The following is an 18,674-nucleotide window of genomic DNA, read 5'->3' as shown; positions in this document are numbered from 1 at the left end:
TTATTGTATAGCCTAGGGCGAGGTCTTTTCTTCCTAAGGCTTTGTTTCCCTCACCTGGCAGAAGAGATTAGTTGTAGCAAATGCACTGAATTGCAAACCTCTTGAAAATGGAAATCATGCCTTATCATGCTTGTTTCTTTCGTAGAGAATCTGGCATTTAGTAAATCACTTAATAGATGTTTATTAATGAAGGAAAGCTTCAAACATACTACATGAAATGAAGGAATATACTAAAATGAAATGCTATTTTAAGGTGCTATATAAATAAAGCAGTGACCAGAATAAAACTAGACTAGTCCATAAAAATAGGTAGACTGGTACAAGATGAGAGCTGCAACTGCCCTGACATTGCTATAAAGGCATCACTTTGCTTATTTTAAACACGGGGGTTACTGCCACATAGGAGTCGAAGCCCTTATCTGACTGGGCAGGAAGCCTAACTCATCAATGATTCAGGAGAAGGTTCTAAAAGCCCCAGATCACGGAGTCAAATGACTCTGAAAAAAAGCTAACTTAAGAGACATTTTCTTTAAAGTCAAATATATGAAGGTTATCCATTCCTTCCTTCCTCTTTTCCTTCTAATTGCCTCCTAACTTTTCATCCTTTTCTAACCCATCCCCATCCCACTGAAAAAATGGTCTTCTTTTGTTAGTAAACAAACTTACAAAGATGGCACTGGTGGCAGAGTTGGTTTCAATTTCACTATCAGACAACGTGCCTCTAGAGCCTGCCAAGTGGGTGCCGCCCTCACCGCCTGGTCCATCAGCTGCATTGCTGCTCAGGTCACTGTCCGCTCCGAGGGTCTCTCCAGAGCTATTACTCACCTGGAAAGGAAAAAAAGGTGGTAAGGGATATTCCCCAGGATGTGTGCCAGAAACGCCAAGCTGCTAGAGCTCTCTGCTACCATAAAAAAAGTATCCAACTGCAAAGGTGTGTCAGACAGCCTCTGGAAGTCCTTCTTTACAAGATGAGGAGAAGCCCTGGGTGAAATCTCGGGGTCTGATCCCACAAACAAAGACCTGTGACAGGTAGACATCTCCACCAAGAGAACCAACCTGACCTGAGACTAAGAACAGCCCCCAAAGGAGAGAGTAGCCCCCTTCTCCAAAGGGGGACCCACACCCCACCCACCAAGATGCCAGTGTGGTGTTCCCCTACCACGGTGCTAACTTCAGAGTCCTGACTCGAGCTTCGGATCATAACGGCTGGACTCACACCAAGGACAGAATCTGGATCAGTCCTCTGAAACAAGACACACGGACTCAGACACATTCGGGAGGTGTCCAATCTAGTCTCAGTTTCCCTAAGAAATACTGTATCTTCTTCCTTCTCTCCATCCCCACCCTTCTACTGTCATCCCTAGATAGGTCATGAAAAATGAACATTTTTCCTGAATATAAAATATATATGACTTACAGAGCGAGAAAAATAATGAATGTTAAAGAAGTACATGCTCACTACAGAAAATACACGAAAGAATAAGGAAATAAAAATAAGCCATAAACTTACCACCTACATTATTAATCTCTGTTAAGTCTTTAGCATATTTCCTTTGTCTTTTCTATGTATGTTTTAAAAATAAAATTTGAATCATACTGTATATAGCTTTGTAAACACTTTCCCATGTCACCAAATTTTTGAAAATACAGTCATTAGCGGATACTAATATTCTATTACATGGATATATTACACTTATTTCATCATTCCCCTATGACTGGATATTCATGTTGTTTCAATGCTGTGATTTTGTTCAGTTTTGATCTTAAAGAAGTATTCTGAGATAGCAAATTTTTAATGCTCGCAATCCTCAACAAGGCTGTCACAAACCTGGGGACCAGACGTCAGGCTCACACCACTGTCTGCGCTGACTTGGGACTTTTTCTCCTCTGTCTCACCAAGGTCAAAGGTGGGTTTGATTACTTCAGGCCCTGAGTAGGGGAAGACTTGTGTTACTCAGTACAAGAGGCTAGGGGCAGGCTGGCGAAGGGAGTGGGACAGCAGCACAGCCTGGTCCCAGACCAGTTCAGCATGTCCCAGTCACCTTTCCAGGGACTGCCACCCACTCAGGCCGCACTGGACGAAGTCCCCAGATGCCTTAAGAACCAAGTAGGAAAAATTAAACCTGGTCTCAAGGGGTTCTGCAGCCATTTTCTCAACCTGAGAAAATTCTGACCAAATCATCTTAAAGCAGAAAAGCTCCACAAACAAACATCGGAACCACATTCCACTGCACTCAGAATCAGAGCTTCACTCGTGCCCAAGACCCTTTAAGGGTCCCCAGGTCACTCTGCTTCCCAAACAAGTATGTCTAAAGGGGCTAGAAAAGGAAGAGCCCAGTGAGATTAAAAAACACCAGCTGTTTCAGCGGACGCTGCCTACCCCCACCCTGCAGCTTCTGTGTTTGACATTAAAAAACCACCCCCATATTTCCCGCCCGCCCACAATGGTATGGCAGAAGGACAGAATGACAGAAAGCAAGAAAGCGTGCCTAGGCAAGCCACCAGAGAGAGTTGGGAAGCTACAGACTCAACATGGAGGGACAGCAACCATCTCTGCCAACTGTGCCCACAGGCCTTCTAATGGGGTGAGGGAGATATCAGCCAATGAGGGGCACTGAAATAGGCAAACATTCTCCCCACCAACTCGGAAGCAATAGAGAGCCAAGCTCTAAGGGATTTTACACAGTAGATGCCCTGATTACTGCCTGATTACTACAAGGGGAGGGGGAAAGAAGCAGCCTACGAGCATATACCTATGAGTCACATACCACCTACCTGCTTTCATTCCAAATACCCGCCCCCAAGAGCAAATTTGGGGTGGGGCTGACAAAGGGAGCCTGCCCCAACTGGGCCTGGGGAGTTGGCAGGTATGGGAGACTTGGGAACAGGAAGGGGCATTTGTTCCTTACTCTGTTTTTCCAAAGCTTTTTGCTTTTTCACTTCCTGGTGCTTGTTCCACAATTCTACCCCAGATGCAATGTGAGCAGGAGAGAAAGACAGAGAGAGTCAGAGGCTGGTCAGACAGACGAAATGGAAACCCACCCACCCAAGATGATTCGGTCTCGGGTACAGGATTACAAATCAAGAGATAAAAAGAGATCTTCATTGCGGGGGAGGGGGGTTAAAAAAAATCAAGAGATCTAACGCCTTCCCCCCCCAGGTCAAGAACTAAATCCCTATCCTAACCTCAATGTGGCAGTAAAAATCTCACAGAATGTTACAGCTGGCAGAGCCTTTAATCAAGCTCCTTCATTCTGGCAGGAGGAAACTGATCCCAAAGAGGCTGGAGCACCTGCTCAAGATCAGGTAGCTCAGGACCAGTTTAAACTTCCACCACGGCACGCCCTCTGCCCAGTGAGCTAGGCAACAGCAAATTTCAAAGATTCCAGATAAGACAGATGATTGCCTCCAGCAGCCAAAGGGTTTCAGAAGCATAAGCACAAACCTGTTTGATTCACTGGATTGGAGAGAGGCCACTCAAGGTAGGCAGTTAGCATCCCTTCTTGTCGCTACCAAAACCCCCCAACTTCCCCTCAGCATCAGTGCCTGCCCTACCAAGAGACCCATCTTAGCCAGTCATCGGGAAAAAGGCTTCCGGTAGAGGTGACAGAGAACACTAAATGCTCAAGAAGAGCATCTTAGCAGGGGTTAAGAAGAGAGAGTACCGATCATAGCAATTCTCTTCCTGGAAGAACTTTAGAGTCTACTTAGTGCAATCCCCTTGTTTTCCAGATGAGGTGATAGAGACCCTGAAAGGGGAAATGATTTGCCCAAAGTCACTTTCCTAGTTGGGGGCAGATACAGGACTAAAACTCCAGACCTCCAGACTGGCAGGTCAGTACATTTTCTAGAACATCACAACAGGTAGGAGAAAAGCATGGTTGACTGCCTCTAGGACAATATTTTGCTGGTTAGAGAAGCACAGCTCTCCTAAGAAGGAAACTGGTTCCTCATTACCATTTATGGGAGCAAAAGGCAACTGCTAATGGATGTGGCAAAGAGGCACCGGCTAGAAGCACATTGCCCAGGGACCTAGAACCCGAAAAAGCAAGACACAATCTAGATGACTCAAGGTCAGGCAGGGAGTGAGTCAAACAGAGGCGACACCCAGAGAGCTCACCAAGGCTCTGCCTTACTGGGAATGGAGAAACACCAAATGTAAGCAAGGTCTAATCAAGTCCAGTAAGGACATGTTTAAAGAAAAGCTGACTCAGAACTCTGTACCTTGAAGTCCAGAACCCAGGGAAATGGGGTTGCCGGACATGCCCCAAAGGAGCAAATTTGAGGGGAGCATAATGGTTGGATGGGGGAAAACTGGCTTTAGAGACCCAGACAGTCACAATTTTATAGCCCAAAGATGCATCTATAAACTTCCTTATAGCTTCCAGGAGCTCATGTGGCCTCTCCATTATGTGAAGAAATCCAGATGTAAATAAAAGAGAGGGACAGGGAGTACAGCTCAGACTCCTGCACTAAGCCTCGCTCGGCCCTCTAAGCAAACCTTCCATTCTTCCTCTAAGATGTAGGTGAGGGTGGCTGTAAATGAAGCATAAGAGAAGTATAAAGAAATGCCATTAGAAAAGGACACAAACCTATTTTCCTGTCTACAGAGCAAAGCATGGGGAAGAGAAAGGCAGGATTCTGGATGAATTGAAAGGAGGGAGGGACATTAAGAAGCCAGAACTCCTCTGCCACACCCAACACAATACACACCGATGGATGCTACAAAGTTCTCCTCCTTTAGACTTCTGGTGTCCAGTTCCTTGGGACTCTTTCCTGAGGCACTTGGTGCCCGAGGTCCCAGCTGGGGGACTCTCAGCTGTGCCATGGCCTTTGGGTCCCCCCGCCAAGCCAGGCCAGGATCCTTGCCAATTGTTGTATTTACACTCTCTGTTGGACTTCTCTTCCGCTTGTCTGGTTCTGAGGAAAAGATCAAATATAGGAAGAGGTCAAAAGAGACAGTGAGTGACAGTCAAGGTGTGGGAATGAGGTGGGAGAAGCAAGGATAGAGGAGGATGTGGAAGGGAAGAAGTGCAAGGAAAGAAAAGCTGACATCGTTCTTTTCCGTGACAGAAAAACACCCACTACATACATACACGCACTAGAAAATAAAATCCCAAAGCCTAACAGGAAGCAGCTTGACACTGGGAAACTCATCAAGGGGCCGAGTTCATTCTTTCAGAGAAGAGTGGGAGAGCCGTGGACAGCATGCTGCCTTGCTGGTCCGATCCCTACCTTTACTATAGTAGTGGGTCTGGGCGATCTCCAGAAGCGCAAAGATGCTGGCCATGCCACCCAGACCTGCGTGGGCGTAGGACTGCTCCAGACTGAGGACCGTGCACTTGAGCAGGTCTAACATGCCCTTGTACACCTTCCGACCGACCTCCTGCAACAATAACCCAGGGGCAAGAGTTGGGACAACTGCCTCTGGCGCCCATGTCCCTCTTCCCAGTTGATTCCAACTCCCAACCCCCAGCACTGACCACATCTGGGATGATGTCCTGCTGGGCCTCGTCCTCTGACTGCACCGTGCGGCTCAGCTTGCTCAGGACAAAGACTCTAAGCTGCTCGCTCTCCAGCAGCCGTCGCACCTTCTTCGTGTTGAGCCAGCCGACTCCCTGGCCGTCCAGCACACTGTGCACCACCTCCTTCAGGAACTGCTGGTTCTCACTGGAGGGTCCACATACCACTTCTGTGGTCACTGGCTCCTTTGCAGAGCATCTCCCCCTTTCACCAGATTAGATGTTTGCCTCCAAGGGCAAAACACAAAGCCACGTCTCCAAACATCCAAGTCCACTGCAAACCCTACCTCTCCAGACGGCCTGGTTTGCCCGAGTACCCACCACTACTGGTGGGTACACTCTGCTCAACACCATGAGCTATTACTGCCGCATGGGGGTTGAGTCAGGAGGGGAAGGGATTTCATTTACCCACTGAGAGCTTCCCTCCCTAGTGTTTGGTACAAGGATCACTACCTCTATCTGAGAACTTTTAAAACAGCTCTGCCATTTATTACCTAGAATTGCTGGATCGACCCTGAGGTGATGGAGGCTCTCTTTTCACTGTTGGGCTGTGTTTAATGACCGATGACTTCTGGTCCACTAAGGCCCTCCTGTTTCCTACAGCCAGGAAGGTAGAATGAGAGATATCACGACTGTAGTCAGGTAGCTGGTGTCAGCACAGCCCTGGGTAGCCGTGTTCCACACCCACTCCCTGGAAGGGCTGGCTGAGGGCAGCACTGGGGCATCACACATAGGTAGAAAGCAGCCATGGCAATGTGGAGGAAGTGGGCATGGAGACTCAGGCCACTCCACATGCACCAGCGGCGCACCCCATGGGCAAGCATGGGCATCCCGGGGCACAGGGCAAGGCAGGTCACTCGAGTGATGCCGCTTGCTCCATGAGGAGGATGGCCCTCAGGCAGGCACAGGAGATGCTAGGAGAAAAGATCATGCATAGCTCACGGGCAAGACCCACCTTCACCACTCCCAGGGCCGGCTTCAGTAACAATCTCCATTAGAGTATTTAGCCCAAATACTGGGACACAAAATACACAATTAGTAGGTGCACCATGATACCACAACCCCTGTACCCCTCAATGGAGCTGTAAGTCAGATAATCTGAGCATCCTCCCAAGGCTTAGTGCACATAACCTTAGTTCTTAGGCACCTCAGGGCTGGAAGCCAAGTGGCCACGAGACGACTGAGGCTCAAGGAAAGACCATCCTTAAGGCTATGGCCTCTCAAAGCCAGAGGCAGGGTAATAACACAAGGAGCCTTTAGGTACTAAACAGGCACATGCGTGAAAGGGGACCATGGGTTTTCATGAAACATCTAGCACAGGGGTCCAGGGGGGCTGCAGGTATGCAGAGGGAAGAGACCCAACTTGTAGATGCTGTCATGGGAAGGGGGGGTGGGGGTGAGGATGGGAGCTGGATGGGAGTGATGAGTGCAGCAAATGAAGGGAAGCAACAGCATGCAATGAAAGCATTTCAATTGCTCTCCCCTTTAACTATATCAAATGAAAGCCAGTGACGCTAACACCTTTCCATCCCTCACCTACTGAGCCTGTGTAGACTCACTCTACAGGGCTGGTTAGCTCCCTACACCACTAGCTATGATGTCCTTTTGCCCATCTAGCCTATGTTCCCATCCCCACCAAAGAACATTCTTTAGATTCCTGACACTTTTAACACTGGGAAGAGAGGTCAGTTAAAAGATACATGAAGCTGCTTCTCACTGTGCTTCCTTCTGTGATTAAATATTTCAGCACAAAATCCAGAATAAATAAACAGAAGTCAGAGTAAATTCAGAAGAACCCTTCAGGGCTTCCCTGGTGGCGCAGTGGTTAAGAATCTGCCTGCCAATGCAGGGGACAGGGGTTCGAGCCCTGGTCCGGGAAGATCCCACATGCCACGGAGCAACTAAGCCCGTGAGCCACAACTACTGAGCCTGCGCTCTAGAGCCCGTGAGCCACAACTACTGAAGCCCGCGTGCCTAGAGTCCGTGCTCTGCAACAAGAGAAGCCACCGCAGTGAGAAGCCCACCCACTGCGACAAAGAGTAGCCCCCGCTCTCCACAACTAGAAAAAGCCACGCACAGCAACGAAGACCCAACGCAGCCAAAAATAAATAACCAAAATAAATAAATTTATAAAAAGGAAGAACCCTTCAAACTGTCAGAGATCACAAAACGAAAATCAAATAAGGTCTTAATTGCCCCTAGAAGCCAACCAATGCTATCAGGCCTATTCATAGGGCCTAAGTTGACATGAAGCCAAAGTAAGAGGCTTCTTGACTCTATAAACACTGCCAGGCTCTTCACAACCATTCTTGGGGCCCAGCTCTTTAGGACAGAGTTTGTCCCAAGTTCATGCGGTAGGAACCTGGCAGATGACTGGTGGCGGCTGGTGAGCCCTGTGCTAATTACGTGCCTCTGACAGAGGTTCCCCCCAGAAGCAGCACTAATCCCCCAGCTGCCATTAACCTATGTGATATAACAGGCCCTTCTCTTTAGCTACAAAAGACAGTTTTCCATCTGAAAACCAGCAAGAACTCATGATGTGCAGTGAAAGCCATGGGAAGCGACATGAGAGGCAATGGCCGGATCAAAGGATTCTTCATACATGGGGCTCCTGACAAGCACCCACAGGCCTGAAATATTTCCCAGAGAATCTTGGCTTGGCAAAAGGAGGGCTGGAGTTACCTTTCAGACTGGGGAAGGGCGTGGTTTTCTCTCGCGCTCCTTTGGTAGGCAGTGTGAGGTTCGAAAGACTGAAGCTCGTACTGTGGTTCCGATACAGACTGCCTGTCAAGGCGAGCGAGTGAGAGCACTGAGTCAGAGGGATGAAGAATCAGAGCGTTATGCTCCAATGACCGTAGCATCGTCTTCACCCTCCTCCTTTTCAAATGCAATCCCAGAGCCTCTGACCTCGCTGAGAAAGGATCACGCCTAACTCGGGGCAAACGAAGGGGGCCACTGCCAGGACTGCTCATAACCCAGTAACAACTTTCTCTGACGGCTTCCCACGATAACATCCAAGTCTCTCCTCTACTGCCGACCCAGCATGAACGCCGGCAGTTAACGCGCTTCCGGTCTGATGTTGGTGCTGTCCCTCCTGGGCTTCTAAACTCACCATCACAATTATCCCCCATGTCGGCTTTCCCCGGTCCCTAGTCTGTCTTTAGTCTTTAACTGACACCACCCCTCATTTCTGGTAATTTTCTCTACGCACAAGTCAATGTCACATAGATTTCAAGGCGCGTTGATGAAAAAGTCCTTTCCCAGGCAAAGAAGATATTAGATATATACCCAAGTCAAATTTGACCAGAATATTTCCACAAAATATATGTACAAGTGTATGATTTTTAATATAATGATTATTTTTCAGTTAACAGCTAGCTGTCTTACCTGAAACAGACTAAAACCTCTAGGTATAAAGATAACGACTAATCTGTCCCTGTTCTTCGTTGACCTCCCCTGAAAATACCTTATTCAGTATCACCCAAACGACCTTATCCGGAGCTTGATAATGCCAACCCAGCCCTATATCTGAAGCTCTAAGCCATACCTGCCATGGTCAGGCCCTGCTGGAGCGAAGATGGGACAGAAGCGTGAGAGAGCTGAAGGCACTTACTGGCAAAAGACATGATGCCCCCGAAGCCCTCAGTGCTGTTGTTGGAGACGGTGGAGGTGGGCGAGCTCGCTCGAGAGTCTGACTCTGCATCTGAGTCACTTGCCAGTTTCAAGCTGTTGGGCCGCAGCAGCTTTTGAGCCCTTGAATGCACAGTGGCACCTATAAGCCCCAGGCAGGGGTACCTAATCTTGGGCGTGTGGGCCTGATGCTACACTGCGGGCACCTCTCCCTCCCCACAATTTCTAAATGCCTAGATCAAAGCACGACCCTCTGGGGACGCAGGACCATGAGAGCCTTCAGACTGCTCAGGCTTTCTGGTTAACCCTCGCCCAGGGTCCACTGTAGTGAGGTCCTTCAGTCACCCATCTAGAAGGCAACCCCAGGCTCTCACCGATTGCCACTGACATGTTGGCTGCATCGGGGAGTGTAACTTTCCCCCTGCTCATCGTCATCTTCCTCAGGGGGAAAGCCATACTGGGGCTCGAAGTATGGATTCTCATAGGTTCGCCGGCGCACTGACCCCTCTCCAATTTCTGTCTGACGCCTGTCCACGTTCGCTTTGCCAGTGCTGGGAGGCACGCTGGGGAGGGACTTGGAGACGCCTACTGCTGCCTTATCATCCATCTCCGTTGAGTCGGCAGGTTCCTAGGGGACATATTAAATAGAAAGGAGTCACCTGGTGCCCTGTGATGCCTTCCTATGTTCTCAGTTCAAGCCAGGCCTGTCAGGTTGCTAGCCTAAGGGGTATGTGAGAAAAGATCTTTGTTATACCCCTGTTCTCTATCTCCACAAATTATGCAAAGGGGATCTCAGCTAACCCCTGAACAAAGCTGGATGTCCTTCTGGGGTCAAACTGTATCTCACAGGCTCTAAACTATAGGACCTACGGAGAGGAAGAAGGGGGAAATGTGGAGAGAGTAGTAAATTAAGTGAATAGCTTCAGCCTAGCTTTCCTAACAGAGCTGAGGCCCACGTCCCAAGTAACAGTCCTCACTTATCCACTCCTCCAAGTCCTCACGTACAGAACTGGCTCCATGGATAACGGTGCTGGGGCTACTGCTGGCGGTGGTGCTGGAGCTGGAACGCAGAGGGGGGTTTTCCTGAGAGTTCTCGCTGTCTGGGCCAGGTTCCTCTGCTTCCCTCTGGCTCTGGAGCTCATCAATAGCTACCTCACTGGCATCCCCCAGTGCCGCGTGTGTCAGAGGATCCACGTCTGCCAAAACCCAAGGATTATGTGTACGGTTGACTCACTTTGCTGTACAGTAAAAACTAATACAACATAGTAAATCAACTATACTCCAAGGACTTCCCTCGTGGCACAGTCGTTAAGAATCCGCCTGCCAGTGCAGGGGACGTGGGTTCGATCCCTGGTCCGGGAAGATTCCACATGCCACGGAGCAACTAAGCCCGTGCGCCCACAACTACTGAGCCTGAGCTCTAGAGCCCGCGAGCCACAACTACTAAGCCCTCGAGCCACAACTACTGAGCTCACGTGCTGCAACTACTAAAGCCTGTGCGCCTAGAGCCTGTGCTCTGCAACAAGAGAAGCCACTGCAATGAGAAGCCTGCGCACCGCAACGAAGAGCAGCCCCCACTCGCCGTAACTAGAGAAAGCCCACGTGCAGCAACGAAGACCCAATGCAGCCAAAAAGATAAAATTAAAAAAAGTATACTCCAATTAAATATTAATTTTTAAAAAATTTTTAATTAAAAAAAAACAACAACAAGGATGGCAGGTACAGACCATACCATCACAGAACCCCAAACCCTGTCCCAAGCTGGCCAATTTCTCCAAGTACACTTACTAGGAGTATCACCATTGATGTCACATTTCATCATCTCACTGACAAAGTCACCAAGGGAGGAGTAAGAAGAGCTTGAGTCATCATAATCCATACTATCACTGCCGCTGCAGAGTGAAGAGCAAAAAAATAAAACAGAAAGAAGGGGCAGGGAGGAGAATCAGCATTAGGAAAAATAAACAGAGGAGCACTCTTAACTCAAGGCCAGGGAGCAAGATAAAATAAGGACGCAAAACAATCAACCAAAATATAACCCAAGGCTTCAAGGACTGATGTCTAAATCCTATGAAATTCTGCAGTTGCGCTAAATAACGGCTAGCAAGAGCCTCTTAGACTTCAAGAACTGTCTTGCTGCCATAAGGGGCTGCTCACCTGTCATCAGTAGGGTCAGAGTCAGAGTCGTGCTCCGGCGGCACGCTCAGCGCCTCGGCCAGGTGGGAACTGCTGTCATACACTCGATAGTGGACAGGCTGCAGCTGGTGGGTGTACCACTTCGGCTTGTCGCCTATCAGGGCTGGATCGAATGTGTCTACCCACGGAGGAAAAAAGGAGAGAGTCAGCAATAAGGGAAAAAATCAAGCAAAACCTAAAAGAAAGGTGGGAAAAAGTCTAAGGCAAAATCAGAATGGCAGGGGCAAGTGGAAGATTAGAAAGGGAAAAAGCAAAGGGAAGAGCCATCAGGAGGACAAACACAGAAGGAGGGGCAAAGCAGAGGTAGGTGGACTCACTGTTGTGAATCCGTTGAAAGGCATAGTTGGTGGGGTTGAGGATCCATTCTCCAAAGTACTCCACAGCCTGAGTCCTGGCCAGTTTCTCAGCAAAAGGAGTCTGCCGGGGACGTGAGGCTAGAAAGGAGCCAGCTTGGAAAGCTACCACGGGCCGGGGGAAGAGACGCAAGGTACGTGTGTGCATCTGAAAGCCCTGCAGCACGTTGGGGGAGTTGAAGAAACGGACCATGGCCACTCTGGGGAAGAAGGGGATGGTGAGATGACCTGAGTCCCTCGCCTTGCAGAGCAAGGATCCCGACGATCCGAGGCCTCAGACCACCTCCCACAGTCATCATTTAACGGGCTTCCAACAGCAAGGGGAGAGGTATCTTAAAGAATCATCAATCCCCTTCTTCACACAAGGTCTAAGAGGCCTGCGAGTATGATTATTTCTTCTCTTTGCTTTTACTAAGGTGGCAAATGTAACCAAATATTATATACATTGTATACATAAAGAACCTCTGGCTCAGGGAAGTAATCTGCCCCAAGGTCACTGAGTGAGCAGAGACCAATTTAAGAGCTTGTGACTGTGGGGATGGCTTGGCTGTACCTGGTTGCGACATCCACAGAGTCCACATCGTTGCCATAGATGAGTGGGTTGAATTCAGTGGAAGGTGTAGACTGCAGGTCATTAGAAGGCCTTCCCAAGAGAAGAGGGATCTCCTGGCCTTCGTGGAATTTCTCCAGATTGAGGATGGGCTGGGTGTTGAGACTCATGCTGGCGAGGGCCTGCGGAACAATAAGAAGTCCCTCAGAGAAGGCAGGTTTCTGGGGCAGCCAGCCAATCTCAATTCCTAGAAAAGAACCTTCATCTTTGAAACAAAAATCCAAATATTTTAACCTTTAGAAAACAATCTGAATTATGAAATCTTCAGCTTAAGCCAATCTGACTCAAGGCAACGATCTAAACCTGAAGTCCGAAGCAATAGTTTTCAAATTTGTTTTAGCTACAAAATCTTGTTTTTCAATTGAAATCTATGTAGAAATATAAACAATCGAAACATGTAAAAGTAAAGCTTCTCTGAAGGACATAAGGAACCCAGAGCCTCATATGCTCGGGGGTCCCAACCTAAATCAACCCTCAGAGGCTCCATGGGGCAGTTTGAAAACCACTGGTCTAGCCCAGCAGTGTTTCTTAAATGTTAATGAGCATAGGAATCACCGGGGATGTTGTTACAATGCAGATTCTGATTCAATATACTTGAGGTGATTCTGCCCTTTTAACAAGCCCAGGTGATGCTAATGCTGCTGGTTCGTGGACCACGCTTTGAGTAACAGGGGTCAGGATACAGGATCTGTGAGCCCAAAAATCTTAGCTCCTACAAACATTTAAACTCCAATATCATATATCAACCTCTCCATCTCATTAGTCATACTAAAGCAATCATCAAGAATGAAAAACACAGCAAAGGAAGACAGCTAGAGAACTTTCTGAACTTGCAATCCTCACCGGACTCTGCAGTAACAAGATATCATATTACATCAGTAGTGATGAAGCAAGTGAAAAAGAGAGAAGGATAATACAAAAATCACCCATTTATATCCAAACAGATTTCACCTAGAGGTATTTCTTTCTTCTTTTTTTAAAAAAATTATTTATTTATTTATTTATGGCTGCGTTGGGTCTTCATTGCTGTGTGCGGGCTTTCTCTAGGTGTGGTGCGCGGGCTTCTCACTGCGGTGGCTTCTCTCGTTGCTGAGCACAGGCTCTAGGCGCACAGGCTTCAGGAGCTGTGGCACGTGGGCTCAGCAGTCGTGGCTCATGGGCTCTACAGCTCAGGCTCAGCAGTTGTGGCACACGGGCTTAGCTGCCCCGTGGCACGTGGGATCTTCCTGGACCAGGGCTCGAACCTGCATCCCCTGCATAGGCAGGCGGATTCTTAACCGCCGCACCACCATGGAAATCCCCACCTAGAGGTATTTCTAAGAACTGAGACAACACAGACAGAGATTCCTGAAGACCCTTCAAATGACAGATTCCTAAAAAGAAATACAGAGCTATCTACTGGTGGTCCTACATAACACATACAGCAGCGCAGAGGACCAGGGCCTCATCACACTTTACCTTCAGGTACTGTGTTCAGCATGCAGAAGAAGAAGAAAATCAATCAATGAAAAATGTATTTAAGGGTTTTTACTCAGAGAAAGGAATTTTTGAAGAAATGATTCTGTAGGGACCAGAGATCAATTCAAGAGGAAACCATAAAAGGAGCCAGATTATCCAAACTACTGACTCCCTCCTGTAACACTGAGAATGCTCCAAGGCCATTAAGAATGGCAGATGGGACAAGCAGCAGAAAGTGAAGGGCTGTTTTATACAGCATTACAAGGATGAGAGGGTGGGAGGGGGCACACAGTGAATTAAAAGGAAGGTAAAAAGCCCTTTCTGAGATTCACCCTGCAACCCAGAAATGGGATACATCTCCTTTTAAGCCCACCCAAGGCTAAGAAAATCTACTCCACTTGAAGTCTGAAAGGAAACTGGCTCTTACAATAAGAGCTGTCTGCCTACAGCAGTCCTATAGCTGCTTGCTTTTCTTTTCTTCATTCTTCACCTACCTGTTTTAAATGTTTTTTCAACTCTAGTGATTCTGGTTCTGGAAGGATAGGTAGCACTTCTGCATTGGTGGGGGCAATCACCTGCACCAGAAGAAAGATAAAAGGCATGACCTTAGAATTAGCTGCTCCAAAGTTTCTCTTACATAAAGGTAAGTAACAAGAATAGGAGGTTATATATACGGTATTATTATATATATGCAAACACATATATTATATACACACATATAAAATACACACATACACGTATATATGACACATGTACACACCTGAAAGGAAATATTATACCTAAATGTTATTGGTGACTATCTCTAGATAATAGGATCATAGTTTTTACTGACTTCTTTATACTTATTTGCATTTTCTGAAGTTTTACAATGAACACACATAAGGGCTACCTACCAAAGTCTGAATGCACTCACACTGCAGAATGTTCATATACTTTTTAAAAGTCTGCCGTTTCTTACTAGAAACTACACTCCCAGAAAGCCATTAGATGACCTACACCATAGTAATGATCCTGCAACCACAACTGCCCTACTGCTCTTGGAAGATGTGGGGAAGCATTTAACTCCAGCAAAACTAAATCTTATAATTCTTTGAGTCCTAACCAAGGCTTATTAAGCCAATAAAGTAAAAGCAGTATTTTTTCAAAAGTTGTTTCAATGAGTCTCATGACAGCAATCACCCACAAACTTAGGAACTTCCTGGGAGTAATCTAGAAAAAGAGAACACAATCCTATTCTAGACCCTACAATGCCTCAGCCAAGAGCCTCACCCTACTGCTGTCCAGATCCACTAGCCATACGTCATCAGGCATTTTGAAGTCCAGTTTGTACAGGAAGAAGCTGGCAGGGACCCCGATGATGTACGGCGTCGGAGCCAACAGCAGCTGTGGAAAAGACAAGAAACAAAACCAAAACCAACTGCGATCACATATTGAGTCACGATTTTTCTAGATAAGGAAAACGCAGGTCCACAATCCCTCTTCCAAATCCTTGAAGGTAGATGTGTTTCAAAGTTCAGAATTTTTCAGATTTTAGAAAAGTAATAGTGCATATTCTACATATTATGTAGCACCTGCAGTGGTGTAGCCAGCAGCCTATAATCATTGTATTAACTGTGATAAATAAAAAACATAAACAGCATAGGTTTTGCCACCAGATCAGTTCAGATTTTGTAGACAAATAAGTTATAACAAGGAATTCAGGACGAGTACTGATTTACAACTTCTCTGGGCATTGAGCCTTCGCCCTCAGAGCTGGACAGAGTTAGAACAGAGGTGACAAAGCCAGAAGACACCTTGAGACTCACCTGTTCTGCAGACGCCATGCAGGTGGGCAGCAGTGGAATAACAGGAAACATATACTCCAAGGGATAAATCATTGCCACAAATGCCATCACAGACATGGAGAGTGCGTTGTAGTCTCGGGACTGCAGCACCACCTGCAACGAGCCACACCACAAGGGTTACCCGACCGGAGAAGGTCTGTGAGAAAACTGCTTCCCACACTACAATTTAGTTTCTGTTTCATCTAGTCTACGGCTCTGGGAGCTTAGTTTCCACACTTATCACTGCCTCACACCCCATCCTGCCTGCTGCCTCCCAGCGCAAGCACTGCAATAATTCTCCCTTGAATCACTCCTTGTCATCCTAGTTCTTGTACCCCCAAATTCCAGGGTCACTCATTGGAACAGAACGACTGAAATTTTCAGAGAATTAGGCTGGTATAGTTAAGAAGAATTCAAATGAGTGTCAAGCCCTCTGAATATATCCCACACGATACTAGTACCTTAATTCAACCCACACCAACTGAGTACCTGTTGTATACCTGGTATCGTGTTATCTCCTGGAGACAAAATGATGCAAAAGATGTAGTCCCTATCCTCAGAGAACTCATGGGTCTAGCCTCTGCCACATTTCAAAGCCCTTTCCCTAGAACAGTGTAGAAAGCTGGCCCTCTCACCTTGTGCTCTAACAGGATGCAGGTTAGCACCTGAAGACAGGCATCCACACCCAGAAGTTCCAAGGGAAGGTGCAGTGGGAAATCCACTAGGGTGAATCGAGAGGGGTCTGGAAGCGCAAAGGTCAGAGCTTGCTGGAGCTCCTGGGGCAGGACCTCAATGTCCACTCGCTTCTGCCCTGAGACGGGTACTGGGGAGCGCAGCAATCGATAGATCCAGGCCTCAATCTCTCGAAGGTCGTGCAGAAGGGCACTTGACTTCTCCTCCACTAACAACGATCCAGTAAAGATGCGCCACATGGTGTCCCTGAGCAGCAGACAGCAGGAAACAGACACATAAGCACTAGGAGCTGACACCCCACTGCAGCCCAACGTAACCATAGAGGGTCTAATGACAGAAACTGGAGGCGCCCACCCTTTGGTCTCAGCTAGGATCACAGGGTATACATACGAATAATGACAAGTGCAAAAATGTATACATAGCAAGACTTATTGTCCTGCCCATCATGAAACACCAAATTCCTCAGCATCACTCCAAACACGATTATGGAAGGAAGTCTAACTCTGCAGTAGTCTTTTGCTTAGCACGGACTAACACAAAGTGCTTAAGGAGGTCTGAAGGACCTCAGGCTTTAGAGGAAAATTCCTACGCCCCTCACAAGCCAATTACACCTCAACTCTAGATGCCGTCCCTCTCTTCTGAGCATCAGCAAAGAACCGTACCTTTGTATGCCTCGAGGAATGCCCAGTTTCTTGCCCAGCAGTCGCTCACTACAGCAGTCCACCAGACGTTTGAGGGTGTACAAACACTCTCGGAAGGTGGAGAAGAAGGGGTAATGGCTGAGCACACACAGGGACGTCAGAGTGCTGTTGCGGGAACGGCTCTCCGCCTTGGCCCGGTGTTTGCCCCGAGGAGACTGGTTCACATCCGGGGTAGAGTCGGCACTGGGAGGCTGCAGGGACGGGCCACTCTCCGAGCTCTCGGTGCCAACCTCTTCTGAGATGCAGGTGGCGTGGGGTCCTTCCTTCCCACGGGACCCTGCCCCGGCCTCCCCCTTTTCCTTAGGCACGCGCTTTTGGAAGGAGCGGTAGAAATTAACACAGATGCCATAACGTGTGACTCCGGTGTCCTTGTCGGTGAGAGTGAAGACAAAAGAGGTGTCCTCGCGCAGGCTCATGCGCCGTTGTCGCACACTCAGGCAGCCCTCCGGCTGGCAGAAGAACACGACATCCGGGGGCAGGGGAAACTCGGCGTGATCCTCTAACGGGTATCGCCGTAGCAGTTCTGGAGTCTGGGCCACGCTATCACTGCTCGGGTGCCTGGAGAACAGAAAGACAAATTCAGCAGCCTGAAGGGACAGAACGCTCTTTCAAATTTTAACCACAGTCAAGAAATAAATACTCTTTTGGATAAAGAAACCTAGCTGCCGGACCTTGGAAAACATGCCACATTTAGCTGTAGGCTAAATGAGGTCTGTGTTGCCATGAAGATGCCCACCCTGCAATAAAAGGAAAGTGGCGACAATAAAATTATCACTAACACTTTGAGATGACTAGCATCTTTCAAGGTGTATTAGCTAATGAATTCCCAAAACAGCATATGTAGAGAGAGAAGGAGCACAATGTACTTTTCCTTTGTACGAAATAAGGAAACTGAAGTGTATAGAGTATATTTGCTCAAAATCACAAAGACGCTAGTTAAGAGCAGAGTTTTGTTCTGTCTCTGTTCCTCCAGGCCAACACTCTCAATCTACCTGTTTTGTTTCCCTTACTGGCAGCAAGGTTCCCATCAGGGTGAAATAATAGAAGAAGAATGAGATATGCAGGGCTTCCCTTAACCTTCCCACAGGTTAAGACTCTGTGCTTCCAATGCAGGGGGCAAGGGTTCAATCCCTGGTCAGGGAACTAAGATCCCATGTGCCGCATGGTGCATATATCTTAAAATATATATATTGGCACGAAAAGATTAACTGTTTTCTAAAATTAGTATTGTCAGTATATAAATTTTCCCTCTTTGAAGTGGAAATTGTCCATTCACTTGTTTGCTTGACTTCCTGAACTGTAAGATTCTGGACACCAGGGAGGACTATCTTTTCCATATAAGGCCTAGCACAGTGAATGCCTGAGCATAGTAGGTTTTCAAACAAACAGGTATTGAATGAGTGAGTGAAAGGAATAAAAGCATGTTTCTGTATCTCTATTTTGTTTAATGGGGCAGGGTAGATAGAATTACATAGTTGAATGCTTAAAGTTCTTAAAAAAATTTTTAGTCATATTTTCTTGTCCTTTTAAAATTACTTTTGAACTTTAAAATTTTATAGGGGAAGATGGATTATAGCTACTCTGCAGAACTGAAGTTACAGTTTCTTAGGTGAGAAACACCAAAAATTAAAAATTAACGAAATTAGAAACTTCAATGAATGGTTGGTTAAAAGACAGTTGCCTTTTTT

The 18,674-nt window shown here is 47.3% G+C and overlaps 1 protein-coding gene across 22 annotated transcripts in view; it reads right to left on the bottom strand.

The window, feature by feature from the left end:
* Window positions 1–18,674, bottom strand: part of MADD (MAP kinase activating death domain) — a 40,627-nt gene that overhangs the window by 17,169 nt on the left and 4,784 nt on the right. For 7 of the 22 annotated variants that reach the window (XR_003791517.1, XM_029208799.1, XM_029208785.1 and 4 more), the window contains 21 exons: window positions 16,948–17,544; window positions 16,228–16,531; window positions 15,575–15,706; window positions 15,039–15,152; window positions 14,264–14,344; window positions 12,255–12,433; window positions 11,666–11,901; window positions 11,310–11,466; window positions 10,941–11,044; window positions 10,158–10,348; window positions 9,527–9,780; window positions 9,136–9,275; window positions 8,205–8,306; window positions 6,478–6,537; window positions 6,017–6,119; window positions 5,484–5,670; window positions 5,236–5,386; window positions 4,714–4,920; window positions 1,829–1,929; window positions 1,160–1,243; window positions 667–825 (listed from right to left, as the gene is read on the bottom strand). Coding sequence is in view for 21 of the 22 variants with exons in the window: in XM_029208799.1 (XP_029064632.1) it covers window positions 667–825; window positions 1,160–1,243; window positions 1,829–1,929; window positions 4,714–4,920; window positions 5,236–5,386; window positions 5,484–5,670; window positions 6,017–6,119; window positions 6,478–6,537; window positions 8,205–8,306; window positions 9,136–9,275; window positions 9,527–9,780; window positions 10,158–10,348; window positions 10,941–11,044; window positions 11,310–11,466; window positions 11,666–11,901; window positions 12,255–12,433; window positions 14,264–14,344; window positions 15,039–15,152; window positions 15,575–15,706; window positions 16,228–16,531; window positions 16,948–17,544 (3,643 nt within the window). In the remaining variant the exon portion in view is untranslated. The remainder of the gene's footprint in view (window positions 1–666; window positions 826–1,159; window positions 1,244–1,828; window positions 1,930–4,713; window positions 4,921–5,235; window positions 5,387–5,483; window positions 5,671–6,016; window positions 6,120–6,477; window positions 6,538–8,204; window positions 8,307–9,135; window positions 9,276–9,526; window positions 9,781–10,157; window positions 10,349–10,940; window positions 11,045–11,309; window positions 11,467–11,665; window positions 11,902–12,254; window positions 12,434–14,263; window positions 14,345–15,038; window positions 15,153–15,574; window positions 15,707–16,227; window positions 16,532–16,947; window positions 17,545–18,674) is intronic. The other 15 variants (XM_029208807.1, XM_029208790.1, XM_029208793.1 and 12 more) reach the window with 10 other exon arrangements.

This window comes from Monodon monoceros, unplaced genomic scaffold (genome assembly GCF_005190385.1).
Source record: "Monodon monoceros isolate NGI ecotype Baffin Bay Population unplaced genomic scaffold, NGI_Narwhal_1 Super_Scaffold_7, whole genome shotgun sequence".
In the NCBI taxonomy this organism is placed as follows: Eukaryota; Metazoa; Chordata; class Mammalia; order Artiodactyla; family Monodontidae; genus Monodon; species Monodon monoceros.
Note: the sequence above shows the minus strand (reverse complement) of the source record. Positions and strands in the feature narration are given on the sequence as shown.